The sequence below is a fragment of the Oncorhynchus nerka genome, linkage group LG10 (assembly GCF_034236695.1).
Source record: "Oncorhynchus nerka isolate Pitt River linkage group LG10, Oner_Uvic_2.0, whole genome shotgun sequence".
In the NCBI taxonomy this organism is placed as follows: Eukaryota; Metazoa; Chordata; class Actinopteri; order Salmoniformes; family Salmonidae; genus Oncorhynchus; species Oncorhynchus nerka.
This window is the reverse complement of record NC_088405.1, coordinates 69849700-69872922: the sequence shown is the minus strand read 5'-3', so window position 1 is coordinate 69872922 and position 23223 is coordinate 69849700. Positions and strand designations below refer to the sequence as shown.

General features: G+C 41.3%; 2 protein-coding genes across 9 annotated transcripts in view; one reads left to right on the top strand and one right to left on the bottom strand.

Annotated features, from left to right (window-relative positions):
* Positions 1 to 15607, bottom strand: part of LOC115135925 (transient receptor potential cation channel subfamily V member 1-like) — a 25735-nt gene extending 10128 nt beyond the window's left edge. The window contains exons 1-10 of the mRNA XM_029671145.2: positions 13385 to 15607; positions 10279 to 10524; positions 9825 to 9982; positions 6401 to 6553; positions 6087 to 6224; positions 5522 to 5820; positions 3784 to 3960; positions 1418 to 1573; positions 480 to 575; positions 119 to 189 (exon numbers count right to left, since the gene is read on the bottom strand). Coding sequence (XP_029527005.1) covers positions 119 to 189; positions 480 to 575; positions 1418 to 1573; positions 3784 to 3960; positions 5522 to 5820; positions 6087 to 6224; positions 6401 to 6553; positions 9825 to 9982; positions 10279 to 10502 — 1472 coding nt within the window. The 5' untranslated portion in view covers positions 10503 to 10524; positions 13385 to 15607. The remainder of the gene's footprint in view (positions 1 to 118; positions 190 to 479; positions 576 to 1417; positions 1574 to 3783; positions 3961 to 5521; positions 5821 to 6086; positions 6225 to 6400; positions 6554 to 9824; positions 9983 to 10278; positions 10525 to 13384) is intronic.
* The window catches only part of LOC115135927 (ER membrane protein complex subunit 6), a 10676-nt gene continuing 923 nt past the window's right edge, over positions 13471 to 23223 (top strand). For 2 of the 8 annotated variants that reach the window (XM_065023709.1, XM_065023708.1), the window contains exon 1: positions 22947 to 23154. The gene's annotated coding sequence lies outside the window, so the exon portion shown is untranslated. Of the gene's footprint in view, positions 13547 to 22292; positions 22397 to 22946; positions 23155 to 23223 lie in introns of those variants that run through there. The other 6 variants (XM_029671149.2, XM_029671152.2, XM_029671151.2 and 3 more) reach the window with 6 other exon arrangements.

Here is a 23223-nt window from a genome sequence, read left to right as displayed (position 1 = left end):
TGTTGTCCTTATTAGAAGTTCTTCTCATCCCTTAGTTATTGCTTAAGTATGCAGGGGCAGGTGATAGATAATCTATCAAATAATTAGTGCGTGTGGAGAGAGATTTTGTACAACTCACAAAAGGATTTCACTGTATCCGTCAATCAGCAAAGTGTCCAGGCTTGGACGTTTCCTCTTCAAGTCTAATATCTTGGGATAGAAAAAGAAAAACATTTGATCAACCACACTTTTGAATACAGTTTTGTTAAATTATATTTCAAACATTTAGGCCGGGATTCAATCCAATCGCGCTTGCAGACAACACAGCTTTTAAAGGCAATCTTACCGCGTTAATGGAGATAGCGTTCAAGGTAAACGCTGCAGGTGTCGGCTCAATTAGAAAATGCCTTTAAGTGTCAACAGCGCTATAACATGGATCTAGCGCGAATCAATTGAATCCTGGCCTTAATCCTCATATAATCAAAGCACATCACACATACCCCTCTTATGAAGAAATAGCAGGCTCCCACAGTTATAAAAAGCTGACCGGCGAGTCGCAGGTACTCCTGTCTGGTATGTTCCAGAGTAAAAGGTGGCTGGATATCAGAGGGTGAGAGAAGAAATTAAGCTGAAGTTAAAATAACTGTCTTTGAACAGCAGGTAGCCAGCCTAGTGATTAGAGTGTTGGCCAAGTAACCAAAAGGTTGCTGGTTTAGATTTTTTTATTTAACCCTTATTTTACTAGGTAAGTTGACTGAGAACACATTCTCATTTACAGCAACGATCTGGGGAATGGTTACAGGGGAGAGGAGGATGAATGAGCCAATTGTAAGCTGGGGATGATTAGGTGACCATGATGTGATATTTAGGTGGCCAGATTGGGAATTTAGCCAGGACATTGGGGTTAACACCCCTACTCTTACAATAAGTGCCATGGGATCTTTAGTGACCACAGAGAGTCAGGACACCTGTTTTATGTCCCATCCAAAAGACAGCACCCTACACAGGGCAATGTCCCAAATCACTGCCCTGGGGCATTGGGATATTTTTTTAGACTAGAGGAAAGGCTGCCGTATGCAGTATCAGGTCTCCTATCCAGGGACTGACCACAACCAACCCTGCTTAGCTTCAGAAGCAAGCCAGCAGTGGGATGCAGGATGGTATGCTGCTAATACCTGGGCCATCAAGGTGACAAATCTGTCGATGTGTCCTTGAGCAAGGCATTTAACCCTAATTTGCTCCAAGGACACCGTACTACTATGGCTGACCCTGTAAAACACCTCATTTCACTGCACCTGTATGTGACAATAAACAATTCATAAATAATCATTTGATCTCCTCTATATCTGAATGATATTTGCATGGATCCAAACTTAATTGCTCTGGGACCAGCCAGGCTAGAATAATGTAGCTTATTGTGATAATGCAAAGACCTCACCGTTCCCTTCTTCCTGTAGTAGGCGACAGCGGTGAAGACGGAGAGGTAAACCAGGTAAACCATGAAGTTTAAGAAAAACATCCGAGCAGCAAACTTGGCCCACTTCTCCTCCAGTAGCCTGTTCAGAGGCTCAATCTGCAGCATCTCATGGCGATTCTGAAATGATATTTTATCATATTAATATAATATAGCCACACTTTTATGCTAGTATATCTATACTTTAGTCTTTCTCTCTTTAGAGACACAGATTCACAGAGAGGTTGGAGAACAGCTGCACAGGGTTAACCACAGTGCAGAACTCATGGAGCAGTTTAGGTGTTAAGTGCCTTGCTCAAGGGCACAACAGCAGGAAATGGCCTCTAGAGCCCCATTTATACCTGGTGCTAACATGTGTCCTTCCTAATGTTGTCCACATTCTGATTAGTCAATGCTATCAGATAGCATGGACCCATTCTTAGTGTGCCCATATTCTTTAGACAGGTGTAGACTATTAAGATGCTCATATCCAGAATCTTTTTACGTGTCTATTTTCAAAGGATAAAACTAAGAATATTAATAACTTCAGAGTTGGAAGAAAATTAAATGTATTCTACAAGAACGAATATCACTCTCTAAAAACACAACTTTATGGACCAATCCTTGGATAGCTTATCAGAATTCACCGATAAATTGGTCCACATGTAAAAACTAAAGGCATAGAAACTGTAAATGACTTGGTAATTCTGAAAAGCAATATTGTCAAATACATGCAACTTAAATGTTTTCGATCACAAAATTTTGATTCAAAATCTTTTGGATATCAGATCAATCTTGAGGAAATCCTATCTGAGTCAGAAAAGGATATTCATATGATAGGTAAGCTATACAAAACCTTGCAGAGAGTCTATCCAGCTGACAATCTCTTAGAAAAAAGTATAAACTATTGGAACCCAGACTTAAAAATAAATAACTGATGTTGGCACAAGATGGAGGGAATGTTGGACCATAATTAAACAATATTACAGTTAACAAAAATGTACACTTAATCCAGTATCAATACATTTATAGAATAATATTGAGACAAAATTCACAAATTCTGCAGCACAACGGCAGAGTCATGTCTGAAGTGTAAAACTAATAATGACTCAATAATCCATGCCTTCTTGGAATGTTATAAAGTCCAAAAGTTATGGGCGGAGTTAGAAAGTTGGCTTTCAGAAGTATTACAATGTAAATGTACTTTTAATCTGTAAATCTGCATATTTCAAGACATGGCATAAGAGGGGGTGCAGTGAGATACCCGATGGGTTGGACGATACTTTACTCGTCAATCATCTTTTAAAAAACATATCATAAAAACTGTAAATCAAGCAATCGCTCATCGTTAACACAGTGGAAAGGTCAAACGCTTTACTATCTAAAAACTGTAAATCAAGCAATCGCTCATCGTTAACACAGTGGAAAGGTCAAACGCTTTACTATCTAAAAACTGTAAATCAAGCAATCGCTCATCGTTAACACAGTGGAAAGGTCAAACGCTTTACTATCTAAAAACTGTAAATCAAGCAATCGCTCATCGTTAACACAGTGGAAAGGTCAAACGCTTTACTATCTAAAAACTGTAAATCAAGCAATCGCTCATCGTTAACACAGTGGAAAGGTCAAACGCTTTACTATCTAAAAACTGTAAATCAAGCAATCGCTCATCGTTAACACAGTGGAAAGGTCAAACGCTTTACTATCTAAAAACTGTAAATCAAGCAATCGCTCATCGTTAACACAGTGGAAAGGTCAAACGCTTTACTATCTAAAAATTGAAAGTGAGTGCGCTATGGAGAGAAACAGAGTGATGGGGTGCTGGAGATGGGGGTGTGTGCTAGTGGGTCGGGGCAGGTGTGATGTAGTTGATGTTTGTACGATGTAGTCATTTGTATGTGAATGTATTGTATTGTTTATAAAAGATCAAAGAAAATCTACAAAAATAAATAAAAGATGCATTTTGATGTGATTGTGATCTGATCTTCCTGACCACCAGAGGTAGTCAGGCATGCATTGTGTCTGGAAGTGTAGCTGGATCTGGAAAGTGAAGCCATTTAAATTATCATTATCCAGCCCTCTAAAATCATTGACAGGTGGTACCATTAACTCAGGCCATCAAAATGTGTCTTAAAATAAATAAATGTTATTTAAAAAGAATACCTCTCAAATAATTTGCATAGAGGGAGGGTTCAGCAAATTTGGTCACAACGCAGTGGATAGATGTGTAGACGAATGTCTGAAAATCTGGGCACAATCAGAATGTGGCCAAGATTAGGACAAAGGATGAATGATAGCACCAGGTATAAAGGGGCTTATGATTTGATCCTTTTGATATAAATGTGACTCACAGGAATGTCACTGCTGTAAACGATGATCTCCAGGACAGAGTTCTTCTCGTAGGAGTCCAGTGAGTCCAGGTCATACAGGGAGGAGTGGACGGGTCCGTAAACCCACTCAGTGAATTTACGGGACAGGTTTCTGGTCTCCCTCTCCTGGAACTCACGATGCATCATGTGCTTAAACAGCTAGATGAGGAATAAAACAATTGGTTTACACATAATGGAAGGATGTAGCACATTATGATAAACACATACAGTGCATTCGGAAAGTATTCAGACCTCTTGACTTTTTCCACATTTTGTTACGTTATAGCCTTATTCTAAAATGGATTAAATTGTTTTTTTCCCCTCATCCGTCTACACAAAATACCCGATAATGACAAAGCAAAAACAGGGTTTTAGAAATTTTGTACATTTATAAAAAATGTCAAACTGAAATAGACATAAGTATTCAGACACTTTACTCAGTACTTTGAAACACCTTTGGCAGCGATTACAGCCTCAAATCTTCTGGGGTATACCGCTACAAGTTTGGCATACCTGTTTTTGGGGAGTTTCTTCCATTCTTCTCTGCAGATCCTCTCAAGCTTTGTCAGGTTGAATGGAGAGCATCGGTACACTGCTATTTTCAGGTCTCTCCAGAGATGTTCGATCGGGTTCAAGTTCAGGCTCTGGCTGGGCCACCCAAGGACATTCAAAGCCTTGTCCCGAAGCCACTCCGGCATTGTCTTGGCTGTGTGCTTAGAGTTGTTGTCCTGTTGGAAGATGAACCTTTGCCCCAGTCTGAGGTTCTGAGCACTCTGGAGCAGGTTTTCATCAAGGATCTCTGTACTTTGTTCCTTTCATCTTTCCCTTGATTCTGACTAGTCTACCAGTCCCTGATGCTGAAAAACATCCCCACTGCATGATGCTGCCACCACCATGCTTGGTTTCATCAGACCAGAGAATCTTGTTTCTCAGGTTCTGAGTTTCTTTTGGCAAACTCCAAGTGGGCTGTCATGTGCCTTTTACTGAGGTGTGCCTTCCATCTGGCCACTCTACCATAAAGGTGCTGCAGAGATGGTTGTCCTGCTGGAAGGTTCTCCCATCTCCACAGATGATCTCTGGAGCTCTGTCAGAGTGACCATTGGGTTCTTGGTCACCTCCCTGACCAAGGGCCTTCTCCCCCGATTGCTCAGTTTGGCTGGGCGGCCAGCTCTAGGAAGAATCTTAGTGGTTCCAAACTTGTTCCATTTAAGAATGAAGGAGTCTACTTCGTTCTTGGGGGCCTTCAATGCTGCAGAAATGTTTGGGTACCCTTCCCCAGATCTGTGCCTTGACAGCATCCTGTCTCGGAGCTCTACGGACAATTATTTCGACCTCAGGTATGTGCCTTTCCAATCAATTGAATTTACCACAGGTGGACTCCAATCAAGTTGTAGAAACAGCTCAAGGATGATCAATGGAAACAGGATGCACCTGAGCTCAATTTCGATTCTCATAGCAAAGGGTCTGAATAGTTATGTAAATAAGGTATTTCTTTTTTAAATTTGTAATAAATTTGCAACATTTCTAAAAACCTGTTGCTTTGTCATTATGGGGTATAGTGTGTAGATTGATGAGGAAAAACATTTATTCAATCAATTTTAGAATAAGGCTGTAACGTAACAAAATGTGTAAAAAGTCAAGGGGTCTGAATATTGTCTGGATGCACTGTATGAAAGAAAAATGCGTACGTCTAACAGGAACAACAGGACTCCTCCCTTACCCCGATCTTGCCAGTCTTGGCAGCCAGTTTTATAGTCGTCAGGCCCTGGTTGTTCTCGATGTCCTCCAGCCTCCATTTGGGGTGGAGGCGGGCAGCTGTTGTCAGGATGTGGTCGTACATAGAGGTGATGAAGTCAGTGTTCTCTGGTGTGTTATCAGCCAACACCACCAGGGCATGCAACACCATGTTACCCAGAGAATCACTCTCCCTCACATCCACTCTCTGGTAGTCATTCTCCAGCAGAAAGTCCACCACCTCAGGCTGGTTGGTGCACGCAGCCAGGGACAGAGGTAGCTCACCTAGAAACACATTTTCCCTCAATTCAATGTCCTTTCAATTACCCTATCCACCACAACAGTGACAACCTTGTTGGAAATATTTTCTGGATATGTAAATCAAATTTAAATAAAGCTTCATAAAACACTTTATTAAAATCCCCTTAGTCATAAAGAAGGGAATGATTATTCCCTGAGGGATGGCTAGACGCCTGACAAGTAGAAGAGTCTGTTGTCAAACCTACCAGAGGAGGATACTGTTCAAGGCTCAGTGATACTGACACACTCACCAAAGTAGAAGCTGGGTCCATCATTGAGCTGGAAGAATTTCCCACAGGCTTTGGCATGGACGTTTGCTCCTTTCTTGATCAATAGCTCAACAAAATAGGTGCTCCTTCTCTCAATGGCAATATGAAGGGCTGTTTGACCTATTTGATCCGTAGATAGAAAGGATAGAATATCATAACATGCATGGCCTGACATATACAGTTACATGACTGTTTTGATATGTTGAGGGCTGTGTATATAAAACTGAGTGTGTGGACATGTGTGGAATAGATGAACAACAGCAAGTAATGATAATTCTGGTTATATGACAGTTCACCTTTGTAATAGCTGTCTGTGTATGCAGCATTTACTAATTCTTTGATGTCCCCCATCTTCTCTGAGATGTCAAGGAGATATTCAATTGTGTTATTTCTGCCATTTCTCAGATTCAGTAGAGCCTTCAGCAGGACGTTTTTACCATACGATTGATCTAGGAGAGCAAGAGGTGAAAGAATGGGGTATAAAATAATACACTTGAGGGTCAGCGTTAGTATTAAAGCTATAGGTACAATGCATTACCACTCTAGGGTTAGGGTTGAGGTTAGGGTTAGAGTTGAGCTGGGATGTGGACATGAAGTTAAAGTTAGGATTGATGCTAGAGTTAGGGTTTAACTGGGGTGTGGACATGAAGTTAAAGTTAGGATTGATGCTAGAGTTAGAGTTGAGCTGGGATGTGGACATGAAGTTAAAGTTAGGATTGATGCTAGAGTTAGGGTTTAACTGGGGTGTGGACATGAAGTTAAAGTTAGGATTGATGCTAGAGTTAGGGTTTAACTGGGGTGTGGACATGAAGTTTGGACCCTTTCTTTCTAAAATTATCTGCCGAAATTGTTGCCACCCCTATTACTAGCCTGTTCAACCTCTCTTTCGTGTCATCTGAGATTCCCAAAGATTGGAAAGCAGCTGCGGTCATCCCCCTCTTCAAAGGGGGGGACACTCTTGACCCAAACTGCTACAGACCTATATCTATCCTACCATGCCTTTCTAAGGTCTTCGAAAGCCAAGTCAACAAACAGATTACCGACCATTTCGAATCTCACCATACCTTCTCTGCTATGCAATCTGGTTTCAGAGCTGGTCATGGGTGCACCTCAGCCACGCTCAAGGTCCTAAACGATATCTTAACCGCCATCGATAAGAAACATTACTGTGCAGCCGTATTCATTGATCTGGCCAAGGCTTTCGACTCTGTCAACCACCACATCCTCATCGGCAGACTCGACAGCCTTGGTTTCTCAAATGATTGCCTCGCCTGGTTCACCAACTACTTCTCTGATAGAGTTCAGTGTGTCAAATCGGAGGGTCTGCTGTCCGGACCTCTGGCAGTCTCTATGGGGGTGCCACAGGGTTCAATTCTTGGACCGACTCTCTTCTCTGTATACATCAATGAGGTCGCTCTTGCTGCTGGTGAGTCTCTGATCCACCTCGCAGACGACACCATTCTGTATACTTCCGGCCCTTCTTTGGACACTGTGTTAACAACCCTCCAGGCAAGCTTCAATGCCATACAACTCTCCTTCCGTGGCCTCCAATTGCTCTTAAATACAAGTAAAACTAAATGCATGCTCTTCAACCGATCGCTACCTGCACCTACCCGCCTGTCCAACATCACTACTCTGGACGGCTCTGACTTAGAATACGTGGACAACTACAAATACTTAGGTGTCTGGTTAGACTGTAAACTCTCCTTCCAGACCCATATCAAACATCTCAATCCAAAGTTAAATCTAGAATTGGCTTCCTATTTCGCAAACAAAGCATCCTTCACTCATGCTGCCAAACATACCCTTGTAAAATTGACCATCCTACCAATCCTCGACTTTGGCGATGTCATTTACAAAATAACTTCCAATACCCTACTCAACAAATTGGATGCAGTCTATCACAGTGCTATGCGTTTTGTCACCAGAGCCCCATATACAACCCACCATTGCGAGCTGTACGCTCTCGTTGGCTGGCCCTCGCTTCATACTCGTCGCCAAACCCACTGGCTCCATGTCATCTACAAGACCCTGCTAGGTAAAGTCCCCCTTATCTCAGCTCGCTGGTCACCATAGCATCTCCCACCTGTAGCACACGCTCCAGCAGGTATATCTCTAGTCACCCCCAAAACCAATTCTTTCTTTGGCCGCCTCTCCTTCCAGTTCTCTGCTGCCAATGACTGGAACGAACTACAAAAATCTCTTAAATTGGAAACACTTATCTCCCTCACTAGCTTTAAGCACCAACTGTCAGAGCATCTTACAGATTACTGCACCTGTACATAGCCCACCTATAATTTAGCCCAAACAACTACCTCTTTCCAAACTGTATTTAATTTATTTATTTATTTTGCTCCTTTGCACCCCATTATTTTTATTTCTACTTTGCACATTCTTCCATTGCAAAACTACCATTCCAGTGTTTTACTTGCTATATTGTATTTACTTTGCCACCATGGCCTTTTTTGCCTTTACCTCCCTTCTCACCTAATTTGCTCACATTGTATATAGACTTTTTTTTTTTTTTTTTTTTTTTTTTTTACTGTATTATTGACTGTATGTTTGTTTTACTCCATGTGTAACTCTGTGTCGTTGTATGTGTCGAACTGCTTTGCTTTATCTTGGCCAGGTCGCAATTGTAAATGAGAACTTGTTCTCAACTTGCTTACCTGGTTAAATAAAGGTGAAAAAAAAAAAAAAAAAAAAAGTTAAAGTTAGGATTGATGCTAGAGTTAGGGTTTAACTGGGGTGTGGACATGAAGTTAAAGTTAGGGTTGATGCTAGAGTTAGGGTTTAACTGGGGTGTGGACATGAAGTTAAAGTTAGGGTTGATGCTAGAGTTAGAGTTGAGCTGGGATGTGGACATGAAGTTAAAGTTAGGATGATGCTAGAGTTAGGGTTTAACTGGGTTGTGGACATGAAGTTAAAGTTAGGATGATGCTAGAGTTAGGGTTTAACTGGGGTGTGGACATGAAGTTAAAGTTAGGGTTGATGCTAGAGTTAGAGTTGAGCTGGGATGTGGACATGAAGTTAAAGTTAGGATGATGCTAGAGTTAGGGTTTAACTGGGTTGTGGACATGAAGCTAGGGTTATTAAGGTTGAACCAGGGTGTGGACATGAATCTATGGTTAGGGTAATGGCTAGAGTTAGAGTTTAACTGGGGTGTGGACATGAGGTTAAAGTTAAGATGATGCTAGAGTTAGGGTTGAGCTGGGATGTGGACATGAAGTTAAAGTTAGGATGATGCTAGAGTTAGGGTTTAACTGGGGTGTGGACATGAAGCTAGGGTTATTAAGGTTGAACCGGGGTGTGGACATGAATCTATGGTTAGGGTAATGGCTAGAGTTAGGGTTTAGCTGGGGTGTGGACATGAAGTTAAAGTTAGGATGATGCTAGAGTTAGGGTTTAACTGGGGTGTGGACATGAAGCTAGGGTTATTAAGGTTGAACCGGGGTGTGGACATGAATCTATGGTTAGGGTAAGGGATATAGTTAGGGTTTAGCTGGGGTGTGGACATGAAGGTAGGGTTAGGTTAATGGGTAGGTTTTGGGTTGAGCCAGGGTGTGGACATCAAGCTAGGGTTGGAGTTAGTTTACAATACTCATTACACTGTAATAACACAAGTAGTTACACAGCAATAATACCACTGTAATGTAAAGTGGTACCCTAAAATGCTACAATTATACAATACTATATACTGTAATGCATAGTCCCCCTCACACTCAGTGTTGGAGAGCTTTTTCATGGACTGATGCAAGTACTGATGCAGCCCCTCCAGCTTCATGACATCACCAGTGGACACGGCCTCAAACAGCCTCTTGATGTCAAACCTCTTGCTGTCCCTGTCCTCTTTGTTCTCCTCCAAACATCGTACTTCTCTACAAAGAAAAATGTTAGACTTTAGTATTGGGAAAGCATTTCTTCTTCAATTGGGAAACAAAAAACGAATGGTCTTTCCCAAAAGGGCTTCAAAACAAAGACCTTACTCTCATGTTATATTGTAAATTAACTTCTGATTAAAAAAATGTCCTCCCTGAGGGAAGACATCTGTGTTTTCTCAAACAGTATTAAGACTGTTATTAGTGTGACTTAGCCCTACAATCAGGCATTAAACACCATTTGTCGCCATACTGTACAGAATGTGTTATTATATTTTGTGAATGCGTTGTCTCACTTGTCAAAATTGAGATTGAATCTAATCTTGGGAGCGGCCTCCTCCAGCTCATCCTGGTAGTCTGAGTCCATGGGGGCTTTGGGCCCCCCCGAACTGCCTAAGCCTAGGGCAGACACCAGCCGGTCAGGCTTCTTCACCTGTCTGCTCTGTGCCCTCTCATCATCTGTCCTGTCATCCGTCTCCAGAGAGAAGGAAGGGTACTCTGGGCCCTTTGACTTGCTCATAATGACTCCTCAGACTGGTGGTCTAGAGGAGGAGTTACAATGATAACACATCACAGTCATGTAAATACAGTATGTTCAGTATATTATAAATCCCATGAGAGGATTGACAAATTCTAATTTTATTTTTCTGCAGTGAGGGACTGCATTCATGGTTATTTTTCTAAGTTTTGGCATGATGAAATATTGTTTGGTCATACACATTTTAATAACTAGACATTAACTTGACAATTTCTTCCATTTATCGAGATTCTCGGAAACATAATAAGAGAGCTGACCTCAAAATACACCAGCTTTTAGACATGTGATGTTTCACCCCCAGATGACTAACAAAGCTGGTTATTTATTAGCACTTCCCCATGACAACTGTAGCTAATACAAAACTCTATCCAGGCCTGGAACCCTTTCTTTACTTAAATAACTGACAAAACATTCACAGACAGCCATTACTGAGACACATTGTAAATAATCACATTTCTCTTCAAGCTAAGCTGATCAGAATGAATCATTATTCTGGGGATTGAAATTATTTATCAGAAAAAGGATGGCATGAGAAACAAATTGTTTTGTTATTTCCCTGTAGATGCCCTAGAAAAGAGGAAGGGGTTGACAATGACTCAGAGTGAAACTCTGAAGACCTCTGCCTACCATGAGGAGAACAACATGTGTGGAACAGCAGAAAGAGAGAGGTCAGGACCATGATTCAAACACATCCCCATTTATAACCCAGCACATCTAGATCCATCTCATTCTCATCAAATCATTTGGTTTATGACACCCTTGACAAATTAATGAAATAATACAGAACTGTGTTACTAGGGAATACAGCATTGTGAAAGCAAATCATCTAAGGCTCAACATTAGTCACGTTTGTTTTGTTGAACATGTTGTTATTCTGCTGATCCATTACTGTAAAAGAAAGATGAGTGTAATGTGTACTTCAGGTCCATTTGCATGGCACAACACGCTCAGTGTAAAACAGTGAGCACATAAAACAGTGTGCAGCACGTGAACATGGACTCTTATCCACTCTATGAGATAATGTCTGTATGCATAATTGGTGGCCATTTTGGTGTCACTTGATGTACATTATAGATCCTCATCTAAAGCTGCTGGACCTGGGGCTCAAAATGGCTTCTTCCTCTCAGAGAAGAAAGGCTATTTTCTGATGCGGTGTCATATGATTGCCAACCCCTCCCTACTTACAAAAAAACAAAACCACAGTGTCTACCAACTGTAGCACATCAACGATGAGCTCTGTCCCACCACAGCGTATAGTCTGTTCCTCATTTAAACACATTATTGTTTTTCTTATCCTAATTGAATCTTTTCACATTAACTACAGTATAGCTGAAACTCAAGCTGAATAATCTAATTGTTGTGCTTGTTTTATTCTGCTCTGATACAGTCTTTATGTAACCGTGTACATTTGAGTTGTCCTCCTGTGCAGATCTTGTTAGAAAACGACTAGACTGGTAGACAATGACATCATGGATCATCATGAAAACAAAAAATGTTAGAATCACAGTTTCAGACACATCTAACTAATAAATTGCATGCAAAAATGTAAAACCTAACAGTGAGCAATTGTGATTTGATTATATTCATGGTTTCTATTAGTAGCCTGCTCTACAGTACAGTTTCTCACAGTGAGCTCATGCACGACATGTTGACTGGACTGAATGTTTACAGTTTGGAGTGAATTCAGTTATGACAATAGAATAACTGAACCTTTCCCACACAAACAAAGCAAATGCAAAGCCATCATCAACACCTGCTTATGATTCTATAATTCAAACATGGACATGAAGCCATCTGGGACCTGAAGGTCTAACATACAGATAACTGTACTTACACAGAGATGAATGAATTCCTTCCATGTATGTATGAAGACAATTTCACAGAGTGGTCTGCTGGATCACATTTTCTCTTATGTCTTTGTCTATCATATCATCCGTGTATTAAATAAACACCTTAAATGCACAACCGCATGACAAATCAACCTCTATACACAGAGTGTGTGTGTGTGTTTGAATCTTACTCTCTACTACTGTGAGTAGTAGAGAGGGATGCTATGGATAAAGCGATGGGGATGATGTTGGAGAGCGGAGAGAGAGCCTGATGCAGAAAGATAGGTAGAGGCCATCCCCTGGGAGTATCAGAGTACATTACCACCAGAGAGAGCTCTGCTCTGAGAGCTTAAAAGGCTACATGGCTGAGCCTTGGTGTTATTGACCCAGCCTCTGTTGCACTGCTGAGACAGCAATGATATAGTGACCAGGAGATGCACAAAGGATCTTAGCTTATTCTTATGAATGTTGACTAATAACTGTTTTAATGTGCATGTGTTTTGTTAACATTATATTCAAAAGTAAATGGAAATCAGTTTAGCCATGGGCTCTTATTTACTCTCTGCATCCAAACTATATGCATACTATATTCCTATTGATAGAAACATAGAATACCACATAAGTACATTGATAAGGTGTTGAACCAACATTCTTAGTAAATCCTCAAAATTCACATACACACATAATCAGTGCACACAATGGCATGGTCAAATTCTGCATTTCACAATCTCTGTTCAAAAGTAAATTCCAGTATCCTGATTTGCCCCTTGTTGTACAACATTATGTTGCAAATTCTTAAAGCCAAAATATCATCCCCTTCTCATTACTTCACACTTTGAGTAGCCTACAAAATGTTGCACAGCTGATCAAAGATTTTCTAATTTCCTCATAAGACCTAATGGTACTGTGTAGTTAGTTTGATGCAAAGGCATCTATCTTCTTGAATACTGTATATGTCATAACAATGTAATAACAAACATAGATGATTCATCTAATCATACATAATTACATATTATCAGATAATATATTACTTACTTATTGTTTTGAATGTGTCTCGTCTCACAAGGGATTTCCTTCTCCTTTAACACAACATTCTATTCAGTAAGCGTTTCTTCTTCTTTCTTTCAGAACAACTTTGCAGAGCTTCCGGAGTGTGTGCCTTCTCTTAGATCTGCTGCCTGGTGAGCTGGGTTGTTGGTGAGTCTGTTCCTGTGACTAAGATTGTGGTTAGAAAAAAACTTGTCTTGTGAGATTAGACTTATTATATGCTGTAGTTAGAAGGATCAACAAACTTTGACTTCTTTTACATGCGCCATGATAACATAACAATTTTATCATTTAGTAAAAACAGCATTAAATAATTGTAATCATTATAAATGATAGTTGTAATGATCAACGATACTAAAATCTTGTTAATAACACTGATGTGTAAGCTAGCAGTAGCAGAACAATGTTTTAGCTAAAAGTTCAAGTTCACCAATGCAAAATTTCAAATACAGTACATTATTTTACTGTAATTAACCATGTCCTACATTACCACTTACCCCTTACTGTAGGCCTAATTTAACTTTTAGTTTGTACTATAAATGTGAGACATCATTTTGATTGGAGATTGCACAATGGATTTCAAATAGTATTAGTTCATAAACATTTCTGAGGATATCACTGAATAGTAAAATAAGCATGATGTTGATTGTAATAGTCACTGTTAGCCAATAAAAAAAAAACGATTCAAATATTCAAGTAAACTGTCATGTTGGCATGAATGATTCGGGAGACAGGCGCAGGAATGCGTAACAGCGGTTTTTATTTTTTATTTACCTAAATTACGGCGTGCTGTGCCAAGGCACGGGGACGAAGACCAAACAAACACGTAACAAAACACAGGGTAGAAACCCAAACAAAAGAGCGAGGAGTACCTTGAATAAATAATACAAGCGCACGATGATTAACACACGGGACGAGACACGTAATCATCTGCGCAATCCATAATGGCAGAAAAGAAAAGCCAAAACACACAGCACAGGTACTCACACGAACCAACGGACATTGTAACAATAATCGACAGCACCATGGTGAACAAAGGGCACATATATACAAATACAATCAGTGGGAATAGGGGCCAGGTGAGTGCAATGAATGTTCCAGAGGGATCCGTGACATAAACAAATAGGAATGCCCCTCTGTGTGTGAATTTGTAACTCATAGTCTGCCATGAAAGACCATAACCACGCCCACAGCTGAGTCTACATCCTGCCCATATTCCACAGGTAAATAACACACCCTCTGCTTCATGTCTGAGCACCGCGTTATGGGAAAAGGCACTCCCACTGCCCATGATCCTTTGCAATCCGACATCCAGAAGGAAGATAGGGTGCATCATGGAGGTGATATTGTCCAGAACGCCCGGCACACTGCTCTGGTTATGTGGTCCAGGGAGAGTTTGGAGGGGTGTATTTTTTATACCTGGCCCAGGCTGAGCGGGTCGTGTTTTTCCCCCCAGATGGTAAGACTCACCCTCAGGTCACTACTGTCCACTCTAAGGGCACATCTGATCAGCTCCTCATTTTTATTTTATTTTATTTCACCTTTATTTTATTTAACCAGGTAGGCCAGTTGAGAACAAGTTCTCATTTACAACTGCGACCTGTCCAAGATAAAGCAAAGCAGTGCGACCAAAACAACAACACAGAGTTACACATAAACAAACGTACAGTCAATAACACTATAGAAATCTATGTACAGTGTGTGCAAATGTAGAAGAGTAGGGGTGTAAGGCAATAAATAGGCCATAGAGGAGAAATAATTACAATTTAGCATTAACACTGGAGTGATAGATGTGCAGATGATGATGTGCAAGTAGAGATACTTGGGAGCAAAAGAGCAAGAAGGTGAGAAATAATATGGGGATGAGGTAGATGGAGTGCTAATGAGGTAGATGGGGTGCTATTTACAGATTGGCTTTGTACAGGTACAGTGATCGGTAAGCTGCTCAGACAGCTGATGCTTAAAGTTATAGAGGGAGATATGAGACTCCAGCTTCAGTGATTTTTGCAATTCGTTCCAGTCATTGGCAGCAGAGAACTGGAAGGAAATGCGGCCAAAGGAAGTGTTGGCTTTGGGGATGACCAGTGAAATATACCTGCTGGAGCGCGTACTAAGGGTGGGTGTTTCTATGGTGACCACTGAGCTGAGATAAGGTGGGGCTTTACCTAGCAAAGACGTATAGATGACCTGGAGTCAGTGGGTTTGGCGACGAGTATGAAGCGAGGGCCAGCCAACGAGAGCATACAGGTCGTAGTGGTGGGTAGTATATGGGGCTTTGGTGACAAAACGGATGGCACTGTGATAGACTACATCCAGTTTGCTGAGTAGAGTGTTGGGGGCTATTTTGTAAATGACATCACCGAAGTCAAGGATCGGTAGGATAGTCAGTTTTATGAGGGTATGTTTGGCAGCATGAGTGAAGGAGGCTTTGTTGCGAAATAGGAAGTCGATTATATATTTATTTTTGGATTGGAGATGCTTAATGTGAGTCTGGAAGGAGAGTTTACAGTCTAACCAGACACCTAGGTATTTGTAGTTGTCCACATATTCTAGGTCAGAACCATCCAGAGTAGTGATGGTAGCCAGGCGGGAGGGTGCGGGCAGCAATCGGTTGAATGCACCTATTTTTACTAGCATTTAAAAGCAGTTGGAGGCCATGGAAGGAGTGTTGTATGGCGTTGAAGCTCGTTTGGAGGATTGTTAGCACAGTGTCCAAAAAGGGCCAGATGTATACAGAATGATGTCGTCTGCATAGAGCAGGGTCAGAGAATCACCAGCAGCAAGAGCGACATCATTGATATATACAGAGAAAGAGTCAGACCGAGAATTTAACCTTGTGGCACCCCCATAGAGACTGCCAGAGGTCCAGACAACAGGCCCTCCGATTTGACACACTGAACTCTATCTGAGAAGTAGTTGGTGAACCAGGCGAGGCAGTCATTTGAGAAGCCAAGGCTGTTGAGTCTGCCGATAAGAATGCGGTCATTAACAGAGTCGAAAGCCTTGGCCAGGTCAATGAAGACGGCTGCACAGTACTGTCTTTTATCGATGGTAGTTATGATATCGTTGTGGAAAGCATGTGGAAAGCAGGTGGAAAGCATGGCTAGCCGTAGAAAAATGCTTATTGAAATGATCGATTATCGTAGATTTATCGGTGGTGACAGTGTTTCCTATCCTCATTGCAGTGGGCAGCAGGGAGGAGGTGCTCTTATTCTCCATGGACTTTACAGTGTCCCAAAACCTTTTGGAATTAGTGCTACAGGAAGAACATTTCTGTTTGATAAAGCTAGCCTTAGCTTTCCTAACTGACTGAGTATTTTGGTTCCTGACTTCCCTGAAAAGTTGCATATCGCGGGGGCTATTCGATGCTAATGCAGAACGTCACAATATGTTTTGTGCTGGTTAAGGGCAGTCAGATCTTGGGTGAACCATGGGCTATATCTTAGTTCTAAATTTTTTGAATGGGGCATGCTTATATAAGATTGTGAGGAAAGCACTTTTGAAGTGCAACCAGGCATCCTCTGATGGGATGAGGTCAATATCTTTCTAGGATACCCGGGCCAGATCGATTAGAAATGCCTGCTTGCTGAAGTATTTTAGGGAGAGTTTGACAGTGATGAAGGGTGGTCATTTGACCGCGGACCCATCACGCACGCAGGCAATGAGGCAGTGATCGCTGAGATTCTGGTTGAAGACAGCAGAGATGTATTTAGATGGCAAGTTGGTTCTGATGATATCTAAGAGGGTGCCCATGGTTACGGATTTAGGGTTGTACCTGGTAGGTTCCTTGATAATTTGTGTGAGATTGAAGGCATCTAGTTTAGATTGTAGGATGGTCGGGGTGTTAAGCATGTCCCAGTTTAGGTCACCTAACAGTACAAACTCTGAAGATAGATGGGGGCAATCAATTCACATATGGTGTCCAGGGCACAGCTGGGGGCTGAAGGGGGTCTATAATAAGTGGCTACAGTGAGAGAATTGTTTCTGGAAAGGTGGATTTTTAAAAGTAGAAGCTCGAATTGTTTGGGCACAGACCTGGATAGTAAGACAGCACTCTTGCAGGCTATCTCTGCAGTAGATTGCAACTCCGCCCCCTTTGGCAGTTCTATCTTGTCAGAAAATGTTATAGTTAGGGATGGAAATTTCAGGATTTTAGGGTTAGGGTTATAATTTAACCTTTATTTAACTAGGTAGGTCAGTTAAGAACAAATTCTTATTTACAATGACGGCCTACACCAGGCAAACCCGGACGACGCTGGGCCAATTGTGGCTCCCCTATGGGGCTCCCAATCACGGCCGGTTGTAATACAGCCTGGAATCGAACCATGGTCTGTAGTGATGCTTCTAGCACTGAGATGCAGAGCCTTAGACCGCTGTGCTCTCGAAGCCCCCCTACCATTAGCATTTAGGCACTACTGTATATCTGAAAGATGGATAGGTGTAAGCACAGAATGGTTAGTTTTCCACCTAGAATATTAGGAAGTGTAAGGTAGAGCTATTACCATATAGCTTAAACCTATCCAATCCTCGTTCAGCAATACTATTGACATTCAAAGGTCAGACCACCCCTCTTCCCCAGGCTTCACCTGCGTCCGTCCTGTTAGTCATGCAGGAGTAGACAGAACACTGGAAGTCCCCTAGGGCTGCCCCTACAGGTGTGTTGGCGTGGACACCATGCCACTCAGAGCACGTCTGCACAGCCATGCAGCCAGATGGCACACACTCAGGGAGCAGGTGCACAGGAAAGCCAGCATCGTTCAGATTAGAGCATGCACACACACACACAGTCTTGCACAGCTAACCTTCTGGGGACATACAATTCAGTCACATTCAAAATCCTATTTTCCATAACCCCTAACTCCAACCCTAACCTGTACCCTTACCCTGACCCTAACCTTAACCCTAACCCAAAAACCGTAACCCTAACCCTAGCTCCTAACCCTAACCCTAAAACTAACCCTAGCTTCTAACCCTAACACTAATTCTAACCTCAGCCCTAAACCTCCTAGAAACAGAATTTGACCTTGTGGGGACCAACAAAATGTCCTCAGTTGGTAAATGTTTTGTTGGTTTACTATTCTTGTGTGGACTTCTGGTACCCACAGGTATAGTTAAACACGTCCACAGCTGCATGTTAGCTAACCTACAACATAACACAACACATCCATTCTTATAATGTTCAGTATGTAGTATGTTAGTAATAACATCCTTCTGTACTAAAATAGACTTAGTGCTAAAAGAAGAACAAGAAGAAGATCAAGAAGAAGAACAAGAAGAACGAGGCCAGGATATTGTGCTCACATATCTATGTTCCACTGGTTGGTGGCAGTTTTGAAGTAGCCCAGCTGGCTGCATACTGGCCAGTCATCATGGCACAGCTCTCCGAACCACAAAGCATGGACACCATATATTCATTGATTGTTCCTGTCACAGTGAAGTCAGACAGGAACCCCAGCCTGCATTCAAATGCAAAGTGAAAAGCAGAATGCTGTTGCACCTTCTTCATCACACTGTCTGTGTGGGTGGACCATTTCAGCTTGTCAGTGATATGTACGCTGGTATATGTCTCATGTACCAGAAGATAGTGTCACAATCAAAGCCTGTGGCTATGATGGCATGTGAGTCTGGGTTTGGAAGAGTACACAGGAAATGACAGTTGCAGCACCCATCCTGCCGGGTGATCAGCTGACTGGTGTCTCTAGGTCTGAAAGCCTGAGGGTATACAGTGATCATAAAGGACTTGTTTGGATAAAGAGATCTGGTGTTTTCTAAATCAAAAATCTATATCACATAGGCCTAATAGTTGGTGACACACTGGGCTTTCCAGAATATAACCGCATGCATTTGTCCAGACACCCCAATTCTACAGACATTCTGGAGCTTGTCTCTAGGCAGAGATGTGATGCACTCATTCAGAGTTGTTATGATTTGTCAAGTGTCCTGCTTTTTGGCCTGCAAAAGAAAACCCAATCATATATTTTTTAAAGAAATCTATAAATCAACAGGATTATATACAATTTGAGAACAAATGCACAGCAGCTTAAACTGCTAAAAAGGCTGCACAATTAAAGCTAGAATCATTTGTTTTTGTAGAATCCTTTAAGTGGCAGGTAGCCTAGCGGTTAAGAGTGTTGGGCCAGTAACTGAAAGGTTGCAGTTTGGACACACCTACTTATTAAAGGGTTTATCTTTAATTTTTTAAACTATTTTCTACATTGTAGAATAGTAGTGAAGACGCCATAACTATGAAATAACACATATGGAATAATGTAGTAACCAAAAAAGTGTTAAACAAATCAAAATATATTTTATATTTGAGATTCTTCATAGTAGCTAAATCAAATCAAATCAAATTTTATTTGTCACATACACATGGTTAGCAGATGTTAATGCAGGTGTAGCGAAATGCTTGTGCTTCTAGTTCCGACAATGCAGTAATAACCAACAAGTAATCTAGCTAACAATTCCAAAACTACTACCTTATAGACACAAGTGTAAGGGGATAAAGAATATGTACATAAAGATATATGAAGTGCAGTATATACATATGAGATGAGTATGTAAACAAAGTGGCATAGTTAAAGTGGCTAGTGATACATGTATTACATAAAGATGCAGTAGATGATATAGAGTACAGTATATACGTATACATATGAGATGAATAATGTAGGGTATGTAAACATTATATTAGGTAGCATTGTTTAAAGTGACTAGTGATATATTTGACATAATTTCCCATCAATTCCCATTATTAAAGTGGCTGGAGTTGAGTCAGTGTGTTGGTAGCAGCCACTCAATGTTAGTGGTGGCTGTTTAACAGTCTGATGGCCTTGAGATAGACGCTGTTTGGCCTTGATGACAGTTTTGCACACTCTTGGCATTCTTTCAATCAGCTTCATGAGGTAGTCACCTGGAATGCATTTCAATTGAGAGGCGTGACTTGTTAAAAGTTCAGTTGTGGAATTTCTTTCCTTCTTAATGCGTTGTGACAAGGTAGGGGTGGTACACAGAAGATAGCCCTATTTGGTAAAAGACCGAGTCCAAATTATGGCAAGAACAGCTCAAATAAGCAAAGAGAAATTACAGTCTATCATTACTTTAAGACATGAAGGTCAGTAAATCCAGAAAACGTCAGGAACTTTGAAAGTTTCTTCAAATGCAGCCGCAAAAACCATCAAGCGCTATGATGAAACTGGCTCTCATGAGGACCCCCACAGAAAAGGAAGACCCAGAGTTACCTATACTGCAGAGGATAAATCCATTAGAGTTACCAGCCTAAGAAATTCCAGCCCAAATAAATGCTTCACCGAGTTCAAGTAACAGACACATCTCAGCATCAACTGTTCAGAGGAGACTGCTTAAATCAGGCTTTCTTGGTCGAATTGCTACAAAGAAACCACTACTAAAGGACACCAATAATAAGAAGAGACTTGCTTGGGCCATTAGACAAGTGGAAATCTGTCCTTTGGTCTGATGAATCCAAACTTGAGATTTTTGGTTCCAAAAGCCGTGTCTTTGTAAGACGCAGATTAGGTGAACGGATTATCTCTGCATGTGTAGTTCCCACTGTGAAGCATGGAGGAGGAGGTGTGATGGTGCTTTGCTGGTGACACTATCAGTGATTTATTTTTAGTTCAAGGCACACCTAACTAGGATGGCTACCACAGCATTCTGCAGCGATACGCCATCCCATCTGGTTTGAGCTTCGTGGGACTATCATTTGTTTTTTAACAGGACAATGACCCAACACACCTCCAGGCTGTGTAAGGGCTATTTGACCAAGAAGAAGAATGATGGAGTGCTGCATCAGATGACCTGGCCTCCACAATCACCCAACCTCAACCCAATTAAGATGGGTTGGGATGAGTTGGACAGCAGAGTGAAGGAAAAGCACCCAACAAGTGCTCAGCATATGTGGGAACTCCTTCAAGACCGTTGGAAAAGCATTCCAGGTGAAGCTGGTTGAGAGAATGCCAAGAGTGTGCAAAGCTGTCATCAAGGCAAATGGTGGCTACTTTGAAGAATCTAAAATATATTTAGATTTGTTTAACATTTTTTGGTTATCAAATCAAATCAAATGTATGTCACATACACATGGTTAGCAGATGTTAATGCGAGTGTAGCGAAATGCTTGTGCTTCTAGTTCCGACAATGCAGTAATAACCAACAAGTAATCTAACTAACAATTCCAATACTGCTGTCTTATACACAGTGTAAGGGGATAAAGAATATGTACATAAAGATATATGAATGAGTGATGGTACAGAGCAGCATAGGCAAGATACAGTAGATGGTATCGAGTACAGTATATACATATGAGATGAGTATGTAAACAAAGTGGCATAGTTAAAGTGGCTAGTGATACATGTATTACATAAGGATGCAGTAGATGATATAGAGTACAGTATATACGTATGCATATGAGATTAATAATGTAGGGTATGTAAACATTATATTAGGTAGCATTGTTTAAAGTGGCTAGTGATATATTTTCCATAATTTCCCATCAATTCCCATTATTAAAGTGGCTGGAGTTGAGTCAGTGTCAAGTGTGTTGGCAGCAGCCACTCAATGTTAGTGGTGACTGTTTAACAGTCTGATGGCCTTGAGATAGAAGCTGTTTTTCAGTCTCTCGGTCCCAGCTTTGATGCACCTGTACTGACCTCGCCTTCTGGATGATAGCGGGGTGAACAGGCAGTGTCTCGGGTGGTTGATGTCCTTGATGATCTTTATGGCCTTCCTGTAACATCGGGTGGTGTAGGTGTCCTGGAGGGCAGGTAGTTTGCCCCCGGTGATGCGTTGTGCAGACCTCACTACCCTCTGGAGAGCCTTACGGTTGTGGGCGGAGCAGTTGCCGTACCAGGCGGTGATACAGCCCGCCAGGATGCTCTCGATTGTGCATCTGTATAAGTTTGTGAGTGCTTTTGGTGACAAGCCGAATTTCTTCAGCCTCCTGAGGTTGAAGAGGCGCTGCTGCGCCTTCTTCACGATGCTGTCTGTGTGAGTGAACCAATTCAGTTTGTCTGTGATGTGTATGCCGAGGAACTTACATGATTCCATGTGTGCCATTTCATAGTTTTGATGTCTTCACAATTTTTCTACAATGTAGAAAATAGTAAAATAAAGAAAAACCCTTGAATGAGTAGGCGTGTACAAACTTTTGACTGGTACTCTACATACATGCGTTTCGTCGCTGATGATAGCCGTCTTGGTTTGCAAAGATAAGCTATTCGTTACTGTTTTTGATCTAATATCAAGTAACACAACTTTGACTGAAGTAATTCCTATATCTATGTTCAGAACATAGTTCGCCATGGTTAGCTGCTTCTGAGATTGCGTCTGAGCCTATTAATTATTGTAAATTTTTTTAAGTCGGACACCGTACACCGAAGTTCGTTTTGGTCACAGTTCACAACAAATACAGTTTAAAGATATTACAAAATTGAATTAAAGAAAATTAATGTGTGATTCAATTTAATTGAAAAGCACATCCACTGACTTCATCAAAAACGAGCATTTGATACAAAAATAAAAGTCCCAGAATGCATTTCGCAAAAAAAGGCAGATTCAGAAAGACTGGTCGCATCGCAGTTACCTTTGCGCCATTTAGCTACAATCAGCTTTAGTTCTGTAATTACATTCCAGTAGTGAAGGGGTTAGTAAATCCATTGACATGTAATATTAAGTGTCACAAACTAGCTATGTGCCTTTGATGTGTTTGTGAAGTAAACGAAGCACTCTATATTATTTTTAATTCGGTGAGTAAACCGCTTGCTAGCTGCTAACGTTAGCTCCCAGTGTCCAGCTGGATGTCAGCTGGCAAGCTG